At 31.5% G+C, this 22,036-nt stretch overlaps 2 protein-coding genes across 2 annotated transcripts in view; both read left to right on the forward strand.

Moving 5' to 3' along the window:
* LOC111717986 (uncharacterized) overlaps window positions 1-4,896 on the forward strand; it is an 8,322-nt gene extending 3,426 nt beyond the window's left edge. The window contains exons 4-6 of the mRNA XM_023493452.1: window positions 1,622-1,696; window positions 3,573-3,794; window positions 4,821-4,896. Of these exons, the coding sequence (XP_023349220.1) occupies window positions 1,622-1,696; window positions 3,573-3,794; window positions 4,821-4,896 (373 nt within the window). The remainder of the gene's footprint in view (window positions 1-1,621; window positions 1,697-3,572; window positions 3,795-4,820) is intronic.
* A 3,035-nt stretch (window positions 4,897-7,931) lies between these two features.
* LOC111718007 (uncharacterized) lies at window positions 7,932-19,482 on the forward strand. The gene is made up of 7 exons (XM_023493476.1): window positions 7,932-7,991; window positions 8,042-8,081; window positions 8,502-8,586; window positions 9,657-9,821; window positions 9,910-10,278; window positions 12,792-12,941; window positions 19,231-19,482. Exons 1-7 carry the CDS (start codon window positions 7,945-7,947, stop codon window positions 19,311-19,313), a joined length of 939 nt encoding a protein of 312 aa, XP_023349244.1. The 5' UTR covers window positions 7,932-7,944; the 3' UTR covers window positions 19,314-19,482.
* Window positions 19,483-22,036: the final 2,554 nt, after the last annotated feature.

The raw sequence follows: 22,036 nt of genomic DNA on the forward strand, positions 1-22,036 counted from the left end.
AATACTTCTGAGAAAACGTACACGTAATTTCATAGATTAAAAACCCACCAATAAAAACGTAATGCGGTACAAGACTTACTTACCTACTTATACTTTGCTTGCCTGGGTGTCTGTTTGTATCTAAAAAAAACATAAAAACGACTGAACCGATCGGGCAAAAAGTTTGTATGGCAACTCAAATGCCCCCAGGGAGGGTTTAAGTCTGGTCGGAAAGTTGAAAAATTTTGCCTCGAAAAAATCTAAGTTGTTAATGGGAAAGAGGAAGCGCCCTAAACGAAAAGCATTATGATTAATTAATTAATGATATATTCGCGGGAGCGGTAATTTAATACAAGATATATTTTAGACTCTGCACTCACTGCAGTTTAGAATGAGATGATTTTTTTCTTCTTCAGATAAGATGTTTGATGGGAAAAAATAAAATGAGATGATACAGGAAGCTCCCTCAAGGGACATCTATCAGAGCCCCCTAGTGGAATACATCACTATCTATTCAATCATCTAATCATTCATTTTATATAAATTCCTCCATCTTTTTTTATGACTTATTTTGGAGATCCAACATCTCGCTTATTTTGACGTGTTTCTTACATATTACGAATTTTATAAGTTATAAGAAGTTATGATTTGAAATATATAAGATTTCAATCTTACGTGGAATTTATACTTTAGTTTAATGTTTAAAAAACTGTAATCTATAAAAGCTTGATTATTCATGGTTGCAATAAAGAATGCTGAAAAATGGCGGACGATCTACATAAACTAATTATATCTTAAATATGCATAAATTTATGGTTCGATTATATTCATATACAGGTGCATACCTCATCCACTATTACAAGTACAGCATCTGCAGCAGAATACCGATTTATAAGAAGGGTCAATTAAGCGTTTAAAAAAATACTACGAAGTATGGATNCTAATTTTTATCAATATTTTTAAGCACAAAATTGTTTAATGTTTTACAAATATTATTTTTGTTCAATTTAGAAATTTGAACGCGCTTCCTTAAACGTAAATATACTTTACTCTATATAATAAATGAAATGTCACAATTGATAATTAATTATATAATTTATCAACATAATTCGTACTGTTTTCTAACCCATTATTATGTTATTATATCATTATATTATTATCATTATCACAATCATTAAAGGAAAAACTAAAAAGTATAATTACATAGGAAAAAAATACGTATAGTTATCGTCGTGTATATCAATACAATAAAGACGACTTTATATTTCTATTTTGATTTCATACCAATCTTTCAAACAGGCTCAAATCTCGAAACACTAAATTTAAAGTGAAACCAACCATGTTTGAGTCGCGTCTCAAATTTGAAATGCGACTCAAATAATTCTTTAAATTCAGCCTCTGAACATTTTTGTCAAAGACTCAATTCCTTTGATATGTAGAATATCATATATCTAAAGTTAAGTTTTGTTAATGGTTAAACTGGTAGATTTTGTTTACTGATAAAATGATCGATAATCACCAATATATGTAAAGTCTAAATGACACAAAAACATTTAAACTAAAATGAAAATTTTCAATCCAGTGTTTGGAAACCATGAATTGTAAGAACTTTTAATCTTTAATAATATATTTAATCTTTTAGAAAAAAGTTGAGGGGAGAAGGAAGGGAATCGATCAGTAAATCTGATGAGTGGAGAGTGGAAGAAACTGTTGATAGGTTTGTTTTCATTTTTTTAAAATTGCCAATTTTTTTCTTTATACTTAACATAGATGCATGGTTTTAATAAAGAATAAAATTTTCCCAATATTCTTCTTTTCTATCCATTTTGTCCACTTATTCACTTTATTTAACTATGTTGCAGAATATTTTTATTTTTTTTCTCTGTCTGAATAAGCTGTGCACAGTGCGATGTTTTCTGTGCACAGAGGTTTGTTTTCATCAATACATAATAATAACCACAGTCCCCGGTCTTTCCCGTGAAATCTTAAAAACACATTGGAAAGAAAAAATTCTAATTATATAAAACTTGAAAAAATCTTTTTTAGTCCAAGTATTAAAAACGTTTAATTGACTTATCAATAAGCATAAGAAAATTCAAAATTAAGAAATGCTAAATTTTTACGCATCCTTAGCTTTGTAAATGTCTGTGTGATTCTCATTTATTTTAATGCATTGTTATTTTTCCGCCTTTTGCGTAACAATTAACAATTTATAAATCATTTTTTTATCCGACAATAATAAACAATTTCGTGATACGCAATTTCTCTGTGACCTTTTTAATGCAAAAAAATGGTCCCACACAAAAATAAAGATGTAGTATCTAATATTTTAAAAATTGAAGAACATTTTTTGAAGTGAACTATTTATGAATCTTGACCAACCATAAACCAAGCCGGAGTCCAACAGATATGTGTGGCTTTATCAAATTAACAAACACAACCTAGATAAATTAGACTAGATTAGATAGCTCATGTCGTCTTCTCCATACCGGAGTGTTTCAGCTGAAATTGAAAATATGAATTTAGCTCTGTTCTAGCTATAACATCCGTACAGTACATTGAATAAAATGAGTTGTGGCAAGTATTGTTTATAGTACCGTCCGTACAGTACATTGAATAAAATGAGTTGCGGCAAGTAATATTTATATTCCGTACAAATGTAAGGGGTGTGGTATGTTTTGTATAGAGGACCAGTAATTTACCTAATGCAGAATGACAAGATACTGATCAGTTAAAAATAGTTTTCCACAGAAGTAAAGCGTAAAGGGGTTGTACAGTTTTCAGCTTTATAGTCTGCATAAGCAATCTATTCTAATGTATCTAGGAAACACAAATATTTATCTATTTTGTCGAGATGTAAGTAAAAGATACGCCTAATTATGAGTGACCTCGGAGCTTTTTCCGTATTAATTTAGCACCCAAATATGGGAAAATAAAAGTTACTTGTTGGTATATTCCTAACCCAGAAAGAGTCTTAACTAACCTAACCCGTGGCCGCAACGCTCGGACCAGAAATTGTCTTAACCTAACCTAACCCTAAATAAAAATAAATGAATACTAATTTACTAATTTCGTCATGTACGAAATTGATAGGAGGGGGGGCCTGGGGGGGCGGGGGTCCAAAAATCGTTCACTAGGACAGACCCTTACTTGTTAACATATTAGAAATTCAAAACGTTTATATTTTTCTCTATAGCTCTTTGCAGAAAGAGAGTTTATGATTGAAAGGATGCTAGATTTCAATCAAGCATAAAATAAATTAAGTCTTTGACACAAACTCAGATTGTATAACTCCAATATCTTTGCTACACAATGTACGGGACCTTATATATTTTAAACTAGTCTATAAATACTGTTAGATCAAATAATCTAAGTTTGGAACTTCAAATATTTACACCATGTGATTACAAATTTTCTAATCCCTATCTTTGCAATCTGATGGTGTAAATCTTTGATTGTTTGATCGAACAGAATTCATAGTTTGAAATAGTAAAGATCTACGCTAATTGGTTGCAAAGATATGAGAATTAGAACATCAGAGTTTGCTGCGAAAATTCAAATCTTTGACGTGAAATAAATTCTATGATATTTAGTTGGGTTGAGACTGAGCACCGTGGCGTGATGCAGACCCTTGACCGGCGCATATCAGCTAGCTCGGACCAACTGGATACACTACGCCGAGAACGTCGAGCTGCAGCTAGGCCTGTCAGAACCAGATCCAGCTATAGACATCTAGATATACCAGACAAAACTAGGCATCTAGATATACCAGACAAAACTAGACATCTAGATATACCAGACAAAACTAAGCACAGGTAACAAAATAATTTTCTAGAAATTGTTTATAATACTTTTTTTAAATATATTACATAATTCAAAGTTTGAAATATCAAAGGTCTGCGACATTGGGTTGCAAAGATATAGGAATGAGAAAGTCAAAGTTTGTGGCAAAGACTCAATTCCCTTGAACCATTTTGTGTGATGTTTATCAATTTGTTTTGATAATGATAGCTTCCAGGGATAACAAATATATACTGTGTATATTAGCGTCCTTATACAGGGTAATTTAGGTTAAATTACTATCTCTGATCAATTGTTTTTATCATTGCAAGATATTTATTTGATTGCGATAAGTACGGATAAAAACTGTTCTTCAAGGAACAATATTTTGAAAAAAATAGTCCTTACAAAAGGAATTAGCGATTTAAAACAAATCTTTTAATAAACTTCAATTAATAAGCTTTTTTTGAACCATCTATTTATCGCAGCTTTTGAATAAAATTAAGCGAATAAACAAAATTTAACAGTTCAAAAGTTTATACTTTCTAAAGTTAAACCTTTTGTACTGTAAATCTCGTAATCAATCATTGATCTCCATCTAATGCAGATCTTTAGATTACTTTAATCAAAGATTCCTCCAAACATTTTAAAGTGTCCACATTGGATATTGAGGTCAAGCGTGCAAGATTTACACAAAATTCCCGCTCTCAGGGGTTCTATAGTAATTAGAGAATTGAGTTTCAGGGAAATATTGAATTATTACCAGCTTGAAACCCAGCTTTACCTGGAAAAATGGAAATAACAGTTTTGTTATAAAAAATCTCAACTTTGAACCATGTTAAGAACATTTTAATGGTTTTACGTAGTTTTCCAAACATCCAAACATATAAAAATCAAAACATCCAATCATCCAAACATATAAACATCCAAACATATAAACATCCAAACATCCTAGCATCCAAACATCCAATCATCCAAACATCCAAACATCCAATCATCCAAACATCCACCCATCCACCTAAACAGACGAACAGAGATTACTGCTTCATATATATATTTAGTAAGACCCCGTTTGAAATGTTCCTAGAGGATGATGGACCCTACTCAAGAAAACTCTATGGACCTGTTCAGGTATAATTTATGTTATGTACATAATACAAGATATGTGCAATATGTACAATAGTGCATTATATAAAATTTATTGAATATATGAAATATATAAATATATTTGGTGTTTTTTTTGTCCACTATATTTTATTAAAATGAACATCAAATATTATTTGAAATAAACCCTTGAATTTTATTATAAACTAAGCTTTCGTTTCTTACTGCAGCCATCTGCAGTACTCTGATTGAATAATTAGCGGGTTTTAGCAGAGAGTGATATATTTGTTTATTATGCTAAGTTTTACTCTTGAAAGGGTTACAATGGTGTTACAGTTGATAAATTTAAATTTTATTTGTTTGTCATCTGAGATAATTGTCCACAATTAAACCATTTTATTTTCAAGGTGATCATTATAATCAAGTCATCTAATCTTCTCAAAACTTCAAAATATATCTTGAATTTCAAACAAATAAGAAATTAGAGATTTAGCAAGACTTTTATTGTTTTTTGCCAACCCTGCACTCTGCAGGCTCGTGGCTTTTTTAAAATACGAAACTGACCAATTAATGGAGAAAACTTTTCGATTTTTTAAATTCAAGATTCATATTTCAATTTGTCTAATCCAGTTTCAAAACTTTGGATCTTGGAAAAACTCAACTGATTTTGAATCAAAGAAAAATATTGATTTACATTTTAAAATTTAACCCGGGGTGATTTACATTCCACTGGAGGGATTCGGATATTCATCTTGGAGGTTTCAAATTCCACTGGATAGAGAACTAAATCCCTCCAGTGGAATTTTTAACCCTCTAGATGGATATCTGAATCCCTCCAAAGCTGGGAACTTTTGAATGGTGGATATCGGGATTAATGCTTGATTCACTCTTTTTCTTAATTTTAAGATTAAATATTGCTTGTTCTCCTCTTCTTATTAATCTCCAGATTGATATTCGAATTGAGATTAAGGACATTCTATTCTAAAGTTTCCAGCTCAGTGGAATCATAATCACTCCATGGATGGATATCTCAATCCCTCCAGTGAAAATAAATCACCCTGCGAAAAGTTTCAAATTGTAAAAAGCAATTTTCAAACCCCTCCAGTGAAAATAAATTCCCTCCGGTGGTCTCCAGTGGAGTCGAAATCTTACTACGAACTTCCGTGACTCAATGATTTTATATATTTTGAGCTGTGAACATGAAACATAGAAATTGTGTAGAGTACTCAGACCTATTTCACTTAGTTTAGATTTTCAAGCTATATAGTAATGTACTATTTGCTTTATTTATATACATCAGATAAAAACTGTTTAAAATTTATTAAATGTCGTATTTTTATTCGATAAATATATGGGCCTTACTGTACTGCATTTTTATTTCAATTAAGTTTGTTTAAAAATATCATCTTTCTTAAATATGATTCATTATTTTAATTATCTTCTATATTTGATTTAATTACTACCTAATTTAGTTATAATTTGAGTTTGTTTGTTGAGTTGGGGTAATTACTGGTTTTTTACCATTTAATTTTAGTTCTTTTCAATGAGAAAAACAGGATACACAATTAAAGAATTAGACTCAAATGAACTTAATTTGCACTTAATATGATTCGGCAAAATCAAATATGATATTGCAAAGAAACTATAATTGCAATCAGTTCATTTATAAGACTAAGCTACAGCTACAGCTACAGCTACAGCTTCAGCTACAGGACACTAAATAAAGGACCTGGATACCAGAAACCAGACACAGAATACAGGATACAGGATACTGGATACATGCAGGATATAGGATACAGGATACAGGATACTGGATACAGGATACAGGAAACAGGATACAGGATACAGGATACAGGATACAGGATACAGGATACAGGATACAGGATAGAGGATACAGGATACAGGAAACAGGATACAGGTTACAGGATACAGGATACAGGATACAGGATACAGGATACAGGATATAGGATATATATCTAGGTTGAAGACCTACCGAGGCCAGTAAAGCGAGGTCTGCTTTGGCAACAAAAGGACAGATTATTCTCCAGGTTTTACATTTTAATAAATAAAACAAATGTTTTGATAAATATTTCTATCTGACGTCAAAGTAAAGCAAATTGTAAATTTCATCGTGACTTCTAAAATTGAAGAGTTGTAAAGAAGAGACAAATGTTTTGAATCTCTAATATGTAACCAAATATATTTGCTTTTCTCATAGTTAAGCATAAAATGAAAACTAAAGGAAGTTAAGAGGTCACAAAGTTGTACCAGTGAGGTTGAATAAATTTCAATTTCAATTTCAATTTCAATTTCAAGAAGTGATCTTAAAATCAAATACAAATTTTAGATCTAAAAAATCTAAAAATATAAGGTGTTTATGTTTTTAACAAAATTAATTCTCATTTTTTTTATCTTTTTAGGTGGAGAGAACGATATTTTGTTTTAACCAAGGACTATATTAGGAACTTTATCAAGAAATATTAATTTTCAGGATCTATGCTCTTTAAAGGAACTTTAAAAATAAAAAAGAAAGATATCGTCGATTTTCAGTTTGAAAACTGAAATAAATACAATATCCTTCATGTGTCTATTGCATAAATCCGTCACTTTATAAAAAGAACCCTCAATTGAAAATAAAAAATTTTTATCTAAAATTTTCATTTGTTTTTGTGGGTCGTGACATGCATCATATATATATATAGATGGGGGTAACTTCAAATTACGAGTTTAATCCCTTTTCAGAATAAACTTGATAAGTTTGATCCCTAGTATAATCCCTTCTAAGAATAAACTTGATAAGTTTGAATCCTAGTATAATCCCTTTTCAGAATAAACTTGATAGGTTTGATCCCTAGTATAATCCCTTTTAAGAATAAACTTGATAAGTTTGATCCCTAGTATAATCCCTTTTCAGAATAAACTTGATAAGTTTGATCCCTAGTATAATCCCTTCTAAGAATAAACTTGATAAGTTTGATCCCTAGTATAATCCCTTCTAAGAATAAACATGATAAGTTTGATCCCTAGTATAATCCCTTTTCAGAATAAACTTGATAAGTTTAAGTGGATAAACGTGGATATATGACAATTGTCATTTCACAGTTTAAAGAAGGGAAAATACTTTTACGGTAAGATTAAAAGTTTTTGAAATATCTATTTAAAATTGTGATTTTTTTAGGACAACTCAGGGTTTACAGGACTGGTATAATATATTACAGGTAATGAAAATAATAAAAATATAAAGTTTTTTCTTTATATTATCACTGATTAAAACCAGCATTAACAAATTACCCTCTCTCCTTAGTTCTTTAACTTTTTGAGCATACATCTTAAGGTAGTGTAGAATATGTAGGCTTTATTTCAAGTAAACCTCCATTTTAAAAATGGTATGTCCGAATCACAAGGTTACCTCTTTTTGATTCACATTTTCTATCTTAAACCGTGTTAAATTCTGGCATAAATCTGCAAAACCATTTTTTGCAGAGAAACCAAAATTGCAATAATATATTTTCGGAGAAAAAAAGAAGGATAACTCCTTTATCCCTGATCAAGCAAAGGTTAACAGGGTTCCGTTGTGAATTGGACATGCCACTTGAAAGTGTATGTACACTACAGTCCCTTTAAATGCCGTGGTTTAGGCTGCTTCCTATGAGAGTAAGAAGCGCCGGAAATTCTGGGTGACAGGACAGGGAGCAGTAGAACAGTGGTTGCTAGAGAAACAAGGTACTTACTTAATCACTTTTAGATATTTACATCCTTGCATACAAACTGAGGAATATGGAAGACGACTCAAAAAAATGAGTTGATAGGTTACTAAAACTATTTGCTTTGTTTGCAACAATATACAAACTTAATTATTGCTTTAATGTCGTCTTCCTATTAAGGACATAATGTGACCCCAGGAAAGGTTTATGAATGATNTCACTTTTTTATATAAATCTTTTCTTTTTCTAAATTCTATTCATGTAAATCAAGACAACTGTAAAAGTTTCATCAATATTCGAAGCCGAGTTGGCTTAAAAGTGCCGCAACACCTAGCCTTTTATTTTACCTTATACTAACTCTAAACTGTACTCATTCTATTTTTGAAGGTTTTGTATTTCGGATCCAAAAGATCCTTAAATATTCCTGAATACAGAAAAATCTGTTTATTGGTGTTGTAATCCAGTTGTACACAATGGAACCTGCTGTGAAAATATCGCATTCTAGCCTTTAATAAATCTCTGTATTCTATTATGTGTTATAGTCAAAGATATCCCATATTGACGTGTACGGTCTCTTTAATGTCTATTTTCTAGAGAACACTTAATATTGACGTGTACGGTCCCTTTAATGTCTATTTTCTAGATAAACACTTTATATTGACATGTACGGTCCTTTAATGTCTATTTTCTAGATAAACACTTTATATTGACGTGTACGGTCCTTTAATGTCTATTTTCTAGATAAACACTTTATATAGACGTGTACGGTCTCTTTAATGTCTATTTTCTAGATAAACACTTTATATTGACGTGTACGGTCCCTTTAATGTCTATTTTCTAGATAAACACTTTATATAGACGTGTACGGTCCCTTTAATGTATATTTTCTAGAAAACACTTTATATTGCCGTGAACGGTCCCTTTAATGTCTATTTTCTAGAAAACACTTTATATTGACGTGTACGGTCCCTTTAATGTCTATTTTCTAGATAAACACTTTATATAGACGTGTACGTTCCCTTTAATATCTATTTTCTAGATAAACACTTTATAAAGACGTGTACGGTCCCTTTAATGTCTATTTTCTAGAAAACCTTCTGACTACACCTGCCATGAAACCAGATAACGATGTCAACAACAACAATTTGATCAACAACAGCAGTAGCAACAACATTAACCTGAATAAAAACAAAGCCAAGGAGAGCAGTACCACCACCAATATCAATCCTCCAAGAGGGATTAATAGGTTATCACGTAAGTTCATGTTTTACATAAACATATTATTGTCCTTTGGTTTTTAAGCTTACCTCACAAAAAGATTTAAATTATTTATTTTTTTTAGTTGTAACGGATTTATTGATGGGCGAGGTTGTCTCAGAGTTTACAAGTTCCCGGGACCCTATCCAGGCAGGTTCCCGGGCCCCTAACCCAGGTGTACCAAGAACCCAAGGTGGTTCCAGGACCCATATTGAGCCTGTAGTTGTACCTAAAGGAGGGTCCAGGGACCCAGTAGTTGGACCTAGGATAGGTGTGATGAGGTCCAACACAAGGGTCCCCTACAGGGGCGAGATAGACCCCTCGAGGGGGGCCAACTATCTAGATGAACCCTCTGAAAGGATCAGGGGCGCCCCTGAACATGAAGTGTCCAGGGGCAACTTTGTGAGGGGTGAACAGGATTCAGGGGTAGACTCAGGACACTCTGTCAATACATGTAAGTTTTTATCTTTAATCCATTAGAGTAGAACTACAGTTATAACTTTTAATAGAACATGAGACAAAGCAATTGTGCAGTGTCACGAGAAAACAGTTTGCTTTGTAACAAAATCAAATACACTTAATTCGTGCTTATTCCAATGTTTTTTGGTGTTCTCTGCATGGAAAGAGGGATAGGACGTGTGTTAGATTTTACTGTGAAATATTAGAAAAGCTGAAACAATAATATTTTGTTATTCCTGAAAAGAGGGTCGGACTCCATTATGTTTTGTTTATCGAATCTTGTTTGTTAAAACCCGTCATAGAAAAATGTAAACACACTTTATTTTCCTAAAAGACCTTCTATATAAAGATGCTGTATCGGAAAATCTACGCAAGTTCTACGGACTTTGTTTGGTCTAATATAGATGTAACAAATGTCATTTTTTCTAATGAATAAAGGCATATTTTGCTTGGTCTAATAAAGATTGTTAATAATTGTCGTCTTCTCTGATGAATAAAGGCATTTTTTGCTTGCTTGGAAGTTTCATTCCATTTAATATGATTCATACTTTTGAACCCAAATCCTAACAAATCAATTGACGAATTAATGGATTAGATATGCATACATTTATGCAAAATTATTTCCTTGCTTATGAACAAAAAAGGCGACATTAGCTCACATTTTTTAACGTTTTATATTGGATATATTTAGTGTCCTGCCTAAAAAGTCATACCGTACCACTTGAAAAAACATATTTGACTACATCTGAAAATTTTCAAGAACGATTATTGGCTATTTTTCATACAAAATATATGGGTAACTTCACAAATTCAGGTTTATTTCAACAACAAATCCTTTTATCTAACAAATGATTAAATAACTTTTGAATTACAAATTGATTTTTAATGTTGATTGTTGAACGCTCAAGCAACCAAAATACTCAACGATGTCAAGTATAACAGCTGAACAGAGCGTACACAATAGTCAGCACTCCTGTATGGAGAGTCCATTAGCGCCTGATCCAATCAGGGTTCAGTAATGTGTTTGGTGTCTATTCTGAACCAATAGAAATAGTATGGCGGTAACATCAATCTTTCTATCTATATTATTATCCAATCAGAGTTATGAATCCTTCAATCGGCGCTATCAGTAAATGGAAATATTTACTTCTACTGAAACTATGTTAACATGAATCTCTAGTTCAGTATCTTAAAAGAGAGCATCTTTGATTATCCTTACCTTTGTTCTAGTATTAACTATAATATCGGCCTCATGGATTCAATATTACAAATAAAAAATCTTCAGGAGAAATGTCCATTGCGAAGGCCTAGCTAATCCGACCGTTTGGTTTTCCTGAAGCATAAGATTGCATACCATTTTTATGTAATGATAGGACGACCTTTAATGGTGACTAGAACACAGTCGAGTAACTCTTGTAATGCCTGTAATTTGTAATTGTTATAAAAAACGTTTGAGAAATCAAAATTTTTTATGAAAAAGAAAAATTTCGAGTCAAATTTTATTCACTAGGCTTTTAGTGCGCTTCACGCCCATCTTCTATTTCAACTTTTAATTGTGGCTTTATCTCTGAACATCTTCTCTTTGTACAGTATAAAACAAAACAAAAAAGTTTCCAGATGTCATAATATTTTTTTGCGCATTTTCAAAATTTTTCAAAAATAAAAAACTTTTAAACACAATTTTTTAAAATTTTGATCATTCATAAACCTTCCCTGGGGTCACGTGANTAGATAGATAGATAGATAGATAGATAGATAGATAGATAGATAGATTGGGGAAGGGGGAAGGGGAAGGGGGGAAGGAATCAGGGACAAAAAGCTTGGTTTAGAGACAGTGTATTATTACAGGGTGGGTTAGGTGTAAAGGTCGCACCAGCTCATTTGTCATTTAGCCTTTTATACAAATAGATAGATAGATATATAGATAGATAGATAGATAGAAAGAAAGATAGATAGATAGATATTTGTAAAAAAAAATGAGAGTTAACACTATTTGAAGTTGTCTGTGACTTTTTTTTATTTTTGCTCAATTTTGTTATATTTATGCATATTTGTTTATTATGGATAATATATATTTGTTTATCATATATATATATTCAAAGTAGTAATCACTGTTTGGGTTTTTGTTTTTTGTTTGTTTTTGTTTGTCAGTCCAATGATATCTCATGAACCCCCGGACTGATTTTCCTCAAATTTGGACTTTTTGGAACCCGGCTGAACCTCGGGAATATTCTTAGCTTGGTCTAATGATTCCAAGTTGAGTATAAGGTTGGAATTTACACGAAAATTCTGTTTCCAGGAAAAACTGTGTTCCCAAGATACAATAAATAAACAAAAAATGCAAAATTGAATGAAATGAAAATTGACTCACTCTGCATATCTCTCTCTGTATATGTTTTACTGCGAATTCTTATCTATTTATAACCCCTAACTTTCTCGACAACCATCGTAAAATTATAAATTAATAAAATTATTCTTAAAAAACATCTCAATTTATTTATTATTCAGCCTGTGACAGCCAGTCTGAGAATAATTCTGGTGAGGAGGATAGAGTCCTGCGGGCAGCAGATAAACTAGAGCGGGTGCGGGTTGAGAACATGAAAAAATATGATACTCCTGACCTAATCAAATCCTCGGATAGTCTTATCAAAAGATTAGGTAATTTTTTATATTTATTATAATTACATAATCTCTTTTTTCATTAAATCTTTTACCAACTAACAATTTAGAAATTTTCAGACAATTTTTTTGGTTATTATTTTTCATATCTGTTTAAATCTAATCCAATTATTATAAAACTGGGCCAAATTTATATAAAAATCTATAAATATAAAATTTTGTATATAAATAGTAGGTTTAAATAGATTATATTCAGCAAATACGTAACCAATCTGAAAAGAACGATATCCTAAAGGAGCCTAAGTAACTTAGGTTTGCTTCTATTATTCTTTAAATTTAATAATTTTTCATTTTTAATAGATTTAATTGATAATATTAATTATATTGTTTGTGTCACGTGACCAAAACTCCCATCTATCGCAGTGCAGTATACTGGTCGCGGGATACAGACGGAGGCATGTGACAATAATACTGCACTGCCATAGGTGGGAGTTCTGGTCATGTGATAGGGACGTAAGAATTATATTGTCAATTAAATCTATTAAAAATGAAAAATTATAAAATTCAAATAATAATAGGAGCAAACCTAAGTTATTTAGGCTCTTCTGGGATAAGGTCATTTTAGAATTGGTTGCGTATTTTCTGAATATATAATCTATTTAAACCAACTATTTGTCTGAAACATTTTATATTTATAGATTTTCGTTTAAATTTTACACAGTTTTATATCAATTTCTAGAGACAGAAACATCAGTAAGAACTGTTAGGTCTCAATCAACTCCTTAAATGCTTAGGTTTCCCCCTATACCCCCTTTCATTTTTCTTTTGCAATCTCTTTAATTACTTGATTACAAAATTAAATTATACTTTATTAGTTTTAAATTTAAAAATGCGATTGTTAAAAAATTCTTCATTTTTAGATTTGGTAAAAAGTTTTTATTTAATTTTGATCTCAACTTTTCCGTATTGCACTTTGATCACGGTTTAAAAAGCGTAAACAGTGATTGGTATTTCTATGATGAGATTTTAAAGTTTAAGTGGAGGGCGGGGACTCTAATCCGTGTTATATGTTGGTGTAATGGTGTTTGGGTGGATGTTGTTGATGTGTTTGTTTGTGTTTTTGTTTGTGCGTGTGTGTAAAAGTGTGTGTTTGTAATTACTTTGGTTGCCCACAATCTACACATATCCTAAACCAATGATAAATCTTAACACGCTCCTCCTATTATCCTTCTCATACTATTTTACTTATCCTAATCATCCAATCCTACTCATCCTATCCTACTCATCCTATCCTACTCATCCTATCCTACTTATCCTATCCTACTCACTTATTCTATACTCATCCTATCCTACTCATCCAATCCTACTCATCCTATCCTACTTATCCTATCCTACTCATCCAATCCTATACTCATCCTATCCTACTCATCCTATCCTACTCATCCTACTCATCCTATCCCACTCATCCTATCCTACTCATTCCTATCCTACTCATCCTATCCTACTTATCCTATCCTACTCATCCTAATCCTACTCATCCTATCCAACTCATCCAATCCTAGTTATCTTATCCTACTCATCCTATCCTACTTATCCTATTCTACTCATCCAATCCTGTTCATCCTATCCTACTCATCCTATCCTACTTATCCTATCCTATTTATCCTATCCTACTCATCCTATCCTACTAATCCTATCCTACTCATCCAATCCTACACATCCTATCCTACTTATCCTATCATACTCACTTATCCTACTCATCCTATCCTACTCATCCTATCCTACTCATTCTATCCCACTCATCCTATCCTACTCATCCTATCCTACTTATCCTACTCATCCTATCCTACTCATCCTATCCTACTTATCCTATCCTACTAAACATATCCTTGTTGTCGCTAAGGAACAAGATTCTGACGATGAACAGATAGACAAGGAATAACCCGCAAATCAAAATCAATAATACAGAAAACTCTTTATTTCCTAAAAAAAATGAAATGAATAATGATAAATAATTGATACAATGGTTTACGAATTTATAATGAAAAGATTCTTACGATCTATTTGCTTATTTGTGGGTTAACTGTCGGAGAGTCCTAAGATGCTTTTTATACATTAAAACTTCTGAAAAGAGTGACAATTAAATGTTAAGGAAAGTCACTAATTCTTTATATGAAAATATTCTTTGCTTAACTTTGAAGTGGTTCACAATTAATAAAAGTGTTTATACTCCGTTGTCGGAGAACAAAGAGAAGCGGCTGAAATAGTTTGGTTTGGTTTCTCGTCTCCGAGAGGAGCTTTTAGGTTGAAGACGACATTACATGGAGGGGGGGGGTCTTAATGTTAATGGTTGACAATCCTACTCATCCTATATCCTTCACATTCTATCCTACTCATCTTATCCTACTCATCAAATCCTAATCATTCTATCCTACTTATCCAACTCATCGTATCCTACTCATCCTATCCTACGTATCCTATCCTACCCAACCTATCCTACTCATACTATCCTAATAATCCTACCCTACTAATTCTATCCTACTCATTCTATCTTACTCATCCTATCCTTCTTATCCTATCCTAAAAATCCTACCCTACTAATTCTATCCTACTCATCCTATACTACTCATCCTATCATACTCATCATATCCTACTAATCCTATCCTACTCATCCTCTCCTACTCATCTTATCCTACTCATCCTATCATACTCATCATATCCTACTCATCCTATCCTACTCACCTTATCCTACTCATCATATCCTACTCATCCTATCCTACTCACCTTATCCTACACATCCTTCGGAGCGCATCTCTAGTCTCTAGAAATTAATCTAAAGACTAAATTAGTCTTGAAATTAGCAAAAAGAGAGGATCAAGTATTGATCTCGATATCCACCCTTTTAAAGTTTTCAGTTCAAAAATCTTTTTAGTTGCATCAATTACAAAACGTTTAACAACACATAAGTTAAATAAAAGGATGAGTAGAGACAACATTTATTCCACATTTTTCTGGTTCTTACTGTATCCTACTTTTTTTCATCCTTCTTAATATCCGAATAAAGATGCCCTGTGTGTATCACTATTAAGTATCCCTTAGTATTTCATCAGAGTGGATATTGATGTTATAATTAACCCTGATGAGATGGTAATTATGGTCGATTAAAGTGCAGTAATCGTTGAGAGGAAATATGTATCGTGAAACCAGGGATATGTTAAAGGTTCCCTGTTTAAGGATATATTAGGAGAAGAATGTTTTGGCTCGGGGGTCTCATCTCGAATACTTTAATGATGATTTGGGGTCGGCAAATTGTCCAAATATGGTTCGAAAGATCCCACCGACCAGATTTAGCGAGACAACTATGCTGCCATGTTAGGTCCCGACCTTTCAACCTTTCTCCTATTTGCGGACATTTTAGTTCTTTGAATCATTGTCTTTTCAATCCTCTTTACTTTTTTCTTTTTACTTGTCCACTGTTTTCTTTTTACTTATCCATTGTTTTCTTTTTACTTATCCATTGTTTTCTTTTTACTTATCCACTGTTTTCTTTTTACTTATCCATTGTTTTCTTTTTACTTATCCACTGTTTTCTTGTTACTTATCCATTGTTTTCTTTTTACTTATTCACTGTTTTCTTTTTACTTATCCATTGTTTTCTTTTTACTTATTCATTGTTTTCTTTTTACTTATCCGTTGTTTTCTTTTTACTTATCTATTGTTTTCTTTTTAGTTATCCATTGTTTTCTTTTTACTTATCCATTGTTTTCTTTTTACTTATCCATGGTTTTCTTTTTTACTTATCCATTGTTTTCTTTTTACTCATCCACTGTTTTCTTTTCACTTATCTTTTGTTTTCTTTTTACTTATCTATGGTTTTCTTTTTACTTATCCACTGTTTTCTTTTTACTTATCCATTGTTTTCTTTTTACTTATCCATGGTTTTCTTTTTACTTATCCATGGTTTTCTTTTTTACTTATCCATTGTTTTCTTTTTACTCATCCACTGTTTTCTTTTCACTTATCTATTGTTTTCTTTTTACTTATCTATGGTTTTCTTTTTACTTATCCACTGTTTTCTTTTTACTTATCCATGGTTTTCTTTTTACTTATCCATGGTTTTCTTTTTACTTATCCATTGTTTTCTTTTTACTTATCCATTGTTTTCTTTTTAGTTATCCAATGTTTTCTTTTTACTTATTCATTTTTTTCTTTTTACTTATCCACTTTTTTCTTTTCAATTATCTATTGTTTTCTTTTTACTTATCTATGATTTTCTTTTTACTTATCCACTGTTTTCTTTTTACTTATCCATGGTTTTCTTTTTACTTATCCGTTGTTTTCTTTTACTTATTTATTGTTTTCTTTTTACTTATCCATTGTTTCTTTTTACTTATCCATTGTTTTCTTTTTACTTATCCATTGTTTTCTTTTTACTTATCCATTGTTTTCTTTTTTACTTATCCATTGTTTTCTTTTATTTGAGTTCAGTAATTTTAGTTATAGTCTTGACGAAATTATGTGGAATTTAGTGTTTGGCCCACAAACTCTGGTTTTCTAATCTGATATTTATCGCAGACCTTAAATATTTCCAACTCTGTTATATTAAATATTGTCTCAGTTTGAAATTTTTCCAACTCTGTTATATCAAATATTGTCTCAGATTGAAATATTTCCAACTCTGTTATATCAAATATTGTCTCAGTTTGAAATATTTCCAACTCAAATATTGTCTCAGTTTGAAATATTTCCAACTCTGTTATATCAAATATTGTCTTAGATTGAAATATTTCCAACTCTGTTATATCAAAGATTGTCTCAGTTTGAAATATCGAAGGTTTACACCATCAGGCTGCTAAGAAGAATTAGAACATTTGAGTATGTGGCATGAGATTAAATCCTTTAGCACACTTTAAAAAAGTGTTAGATATAATGTGACATTTTGGCGTTTTTTGGACACAAAGTAACAATATTTTTTTTAATATTTTTTCATTGTTTTACATAAACAACGTGGAATCATGCTTTTCATCTGTTTTTGCTTTTTTTTGTACGTTATTGGTATTTTTATATTTATATTTTTATATAATAATAACTGTACTTTTATCAAGAACATCAGCTGTTTGTTTCTGTTTCGTTGAAATCAAATTGTGTTTCATACTTGTTTGTCTTAATGCATAATGTCATGAATAGTAAAACATATAGAAGGATTATTACGTGTTATAAATAGTAAAACATATAGAAGGTTATTACGTTTTATGAATTTCGAAAAACAGATAAATCGTGGAGAAATTAATTCTCATATTCTGTCAAAGCATACTTAGCATTAATTAGTTTCATGTGGATGGGGGGGATGTTAGTAAAGGTCAAGTAGAACGTATTATAACAGATAAAAGTGTTTTCTTAATCATGCTTGTTAAAACTCTGGGGGTTTTAATTCTGAAAAATGAGAAGGGTTCAGTAAAATGGAACAAAGTTAACAGTTTGTCATTTGTCAGATGAAACTTTTTATTCAACAAATTCTGTAGAAAACATTAACATTTTTTAGTCACATTTTATACTCAAGGTTTGCAATTTTTGCCCATGCGAATTGCGCGTTAACTCCATACTTAACCGTTAATATTTATATTTACTAATATTTAATGATTAAGAACTGTATTGGAGTTTTATATACTTGGTTATTGAAACTTCACTTACTCAATAATACCTCATCAGTCATCTTATTAGTGGCAAATTATACTTATTTATACTGACCTTTAATCACCTTTTACTAAATAATAATAATTACTAAATAATAATAATTAATACTTAGTTTTTAGTAAAATTAAGTTAATAAATCTTTTTACTTGACGCTCACTTTTTACCCCTGAAAGGGACTGTGAGCGTAATCTCCCTCAACCCTCCATGCAAAGTTTGCAATGCCTGATTTACAACGGTACCATTGAAAGTTTTCTGATCAAGTTTTAATTAGATATCAATGTTTTTGTTTCTTTAAACTGTTTATTTTCATTTGTGGTTTCTCTGTGAAAGTGACGTGTTTATAAGAAGCAATAGAGAAACTCACAGAACTAAACACTTTTCGAGTAAAAAAAAGAGACAGTAGCTTTGACATTTTTTATCTGATTAAGATTGCGAGGGTACCGTTGTAAATCGTGCATTGCCATCATTGTATGGAGGGTCACTTGACATTAATTTTACAGTCCCTTTAATATTTCATCATTTAACTGTTCACACTTCCATAATTCTGTTAATACTTACTTCGATTTTAATTTACTTCCATTGTTGAAGAAAAAAATGTATTATTCATTTTTTATTTATTTATAATTTTTTGCAGATTCCTTCAGTATTTCTACGCAGCGGCTAGGAGTGCAAGGAGGAAGAAGAGGGAGAATATTAGACTGTGTTACACCTGTTTAAGCTCCTAAAGGGACAGTTAACGGAATTCTAAGTGAACCTGTTTAAGTGTTACAGTACGTTTAAAACCTTCATACAACAAAGAAAAGAAAGAAAATTGACAGAATGTGTTTCTTTTCAAGATAAAAACTATAATACAAGTCCACTAGTTTTAAAAGGAAACGCTGTGAAACTCTTAAAGAGAGGAGTCACTTGAAATTTCGTCAAAAGTCCCTTTAAAGAACCTAGTCCAACATATTCATAGAGTGAAGCTAAAATATAAATCCAAAAATTTGAATGAATCCCAATGATCGCTAATTCTTCAGCTCTAGATTGGGATTCCCAATCCTCAGCATTAATAGTAGGTTAGGATTCCAAATCATTAGCTCTAAGGGTTGGGATTCCCAAACCTTTAGCTCTATGTTGTAATTTCCCTTCCTCAGCTCTAGGTTGTTGGGATTCCCAATACTCAGCTCTATAGGTTGGGATTCCTAATCCTCTGCTCTAGGTTGTTGGGATTCTCCATCCTCAACTCTATAGGTTGGGATTCCCAATCCTCAGCCCTATAGGTTGGGATTCCCAATCCTTAGCTCTTTAGGTTGGGATTGAGAACAATTTTCCACAAATGAATGTATCCCTAGAATTAATTGAATTAAAATAAGATCCCTGTAATACAGGGGTTCCTGTAATACAGGGGTTCCTGTAATACAGGGTTTCCTTTAATACAGGATGTCATGTAGAACAGGCTTTCCTAATATACAGAGTTTCCCGTAATAAAGGATTTCCCGTGATACAACGGGTTTCCTGTAATACAAGGTTTACCGTAATACAGGGTTTCCTGTAATACAAGATTTCTTGAAATACAGGGTTTCCTGTGATAAGGATTTCCTGCAATACAGGGTTTCCTGTAATAAGGGTTTCCTATAATACAAGGTTTCCCGTAACACAGGGTTTCCTGTAATACAGGATTCCCATGTAATGCAGAGTTTTCTGAAATTCAGGGTTTCCTATAATAAAGGTATAAGGGGTTCTTTAACTGATTTTTTGGGGTACCATTCCATGAGTTTCTAAAGATCCCTTTATTGCAATTTTTTATGAATTGATTATTTGTCTAAGTCAAGTTTTCTTCTTATTATTATTATTATCATTATTATTATTATTAGTATCATTATATAACCTTTTAAACCTATGATATATTTATTTGATCAAATGTATTTTACAATATGTGTGAACTTGTATTTCTAGATGTGTACACTGCGCACTGTAAAAATGAACGGTGATGAAAAGATTTTTTAAACCCAAGATGTTATTGATGAATTATACCTTGTAGAAAACCATTCAAAGTATTTGTAACCCAGCCATTAATGTTCTTTTTGCATTGTTCTTAATGTACATGTATTGTATCTTTTCCCTAGTCAAAAATGTTATCTTAATTTTTTTTGCTCCAAACTATAATATATTTGAAATATAAATCTTTTAAAAAATGTTCAATGGATCTTTACATTTTGATTGTTTCTTGTAAACAAAAAAATTGTGTTCATGGAAAGGGAAAGAAAGTGTTCATGGAGAGTGAAAGGAAGTGTTCATGAAAAGAAGTGTTCATGAAAAGTGAAAGGAAGTATTCATGAAGAGTGAAAGTAAGTGTTCATGTAGAATGAAAGGAAGTGTTCATGGAGATGGAAAGAAAGTTTTAATGGAGAGTGAAAGAAAGTGTCCTTGAAGAGTGAAAGTAAGTGTTCATAAAGAATGAAAAAGTGTTCACGAAGAATAAAAGGAAGTGTTTATGAAGAATGAAAGGAAGTGTTCATAAAGAATAAAAGTAAGTGTTCATAAAGAATGAAAAAGTGTTCACGAAGAATGAAAGGAAGTGTTTATGAAGAATGAAAGGAAGTGTTTATGAAGAATGAATGGAAGTGTTCATACAGAATGAAAGGAAGTGTTATTGAAGAATGAAAAGAAGTGTTCGTGAAAAGAAAATGGAAGTGTCCGGGAAGAGTTAAAAAAAGTAAACTCTTTTTTGCTAATCAGTTTTTGTATTAGAAACTTTTGATAAAAATGATATTAGTATCGATTGATATTTCTATATATATATACTTTCTTGTCTGGGTGTTTGTTTGGGTGTCTCCGTTTGTATCCGATAAAAGTCAAAACGGCTGAACCGATCGGGCCACAAAATTTTGTGGGACCTCAAATGACCCCAGAGAAGATTTATGGATAATCGAATTTTCAAAAATTTGACTATTTCTATATTTGAACATTTTGAAAATCCACGAAATTTTTTTTAATGAAATCCGCGAATTTTTCTTTTGTTTTTGTTTTAAGCGTATACAAAGAGAAAATGTTCACAATTTAAAAAGAAGATGGGCGCCCTAAAAGCTTAGTATATTTATACATTGCTTTTCTGTTTGTTTGTTTGTAACCGATAAACTTCCAAATGACCCTACCGATTAGACCCAAATCTTTTGTAGGACCCAACATAACCCCACGGAAGGTTTATGGATGCTCAGAATAACAAAAAATTGTCTCAAAATCTTTCTGATTTTTGTAAAATTTTGAAAATCCACGAAAAAAATTGTAAATCCGCAAAAAAGAATAATTTGTTTCATCAAAGAGAAAATGCTGAAAGACTAAATTTTGCTGAAAAAAAACTCTTTCTAGTAGTTCCTCAGTTTAATTTAAACAATTAGTTTAAATATAATTAGATAGCCTCGTAACATATATATGAGTAAAAATCCTTATACTAATAT

The sequence above is a fragment of the Eurytemora carolleeae genome, unplaced genomic scaffold (genome assembly GCF_000591075.1).
Source record: "Eurytemora carolleeae unplaced genomic scaffold, Eaff_2.0 scaffold1053, whole genome shotgun sequence".
Lineage (NCBI taxonomy): Eukaryota > Metazoa > Arthropoda > Copepoda > Calanoida > Temoridae > Eurytemora > Eurytemora carolleeae.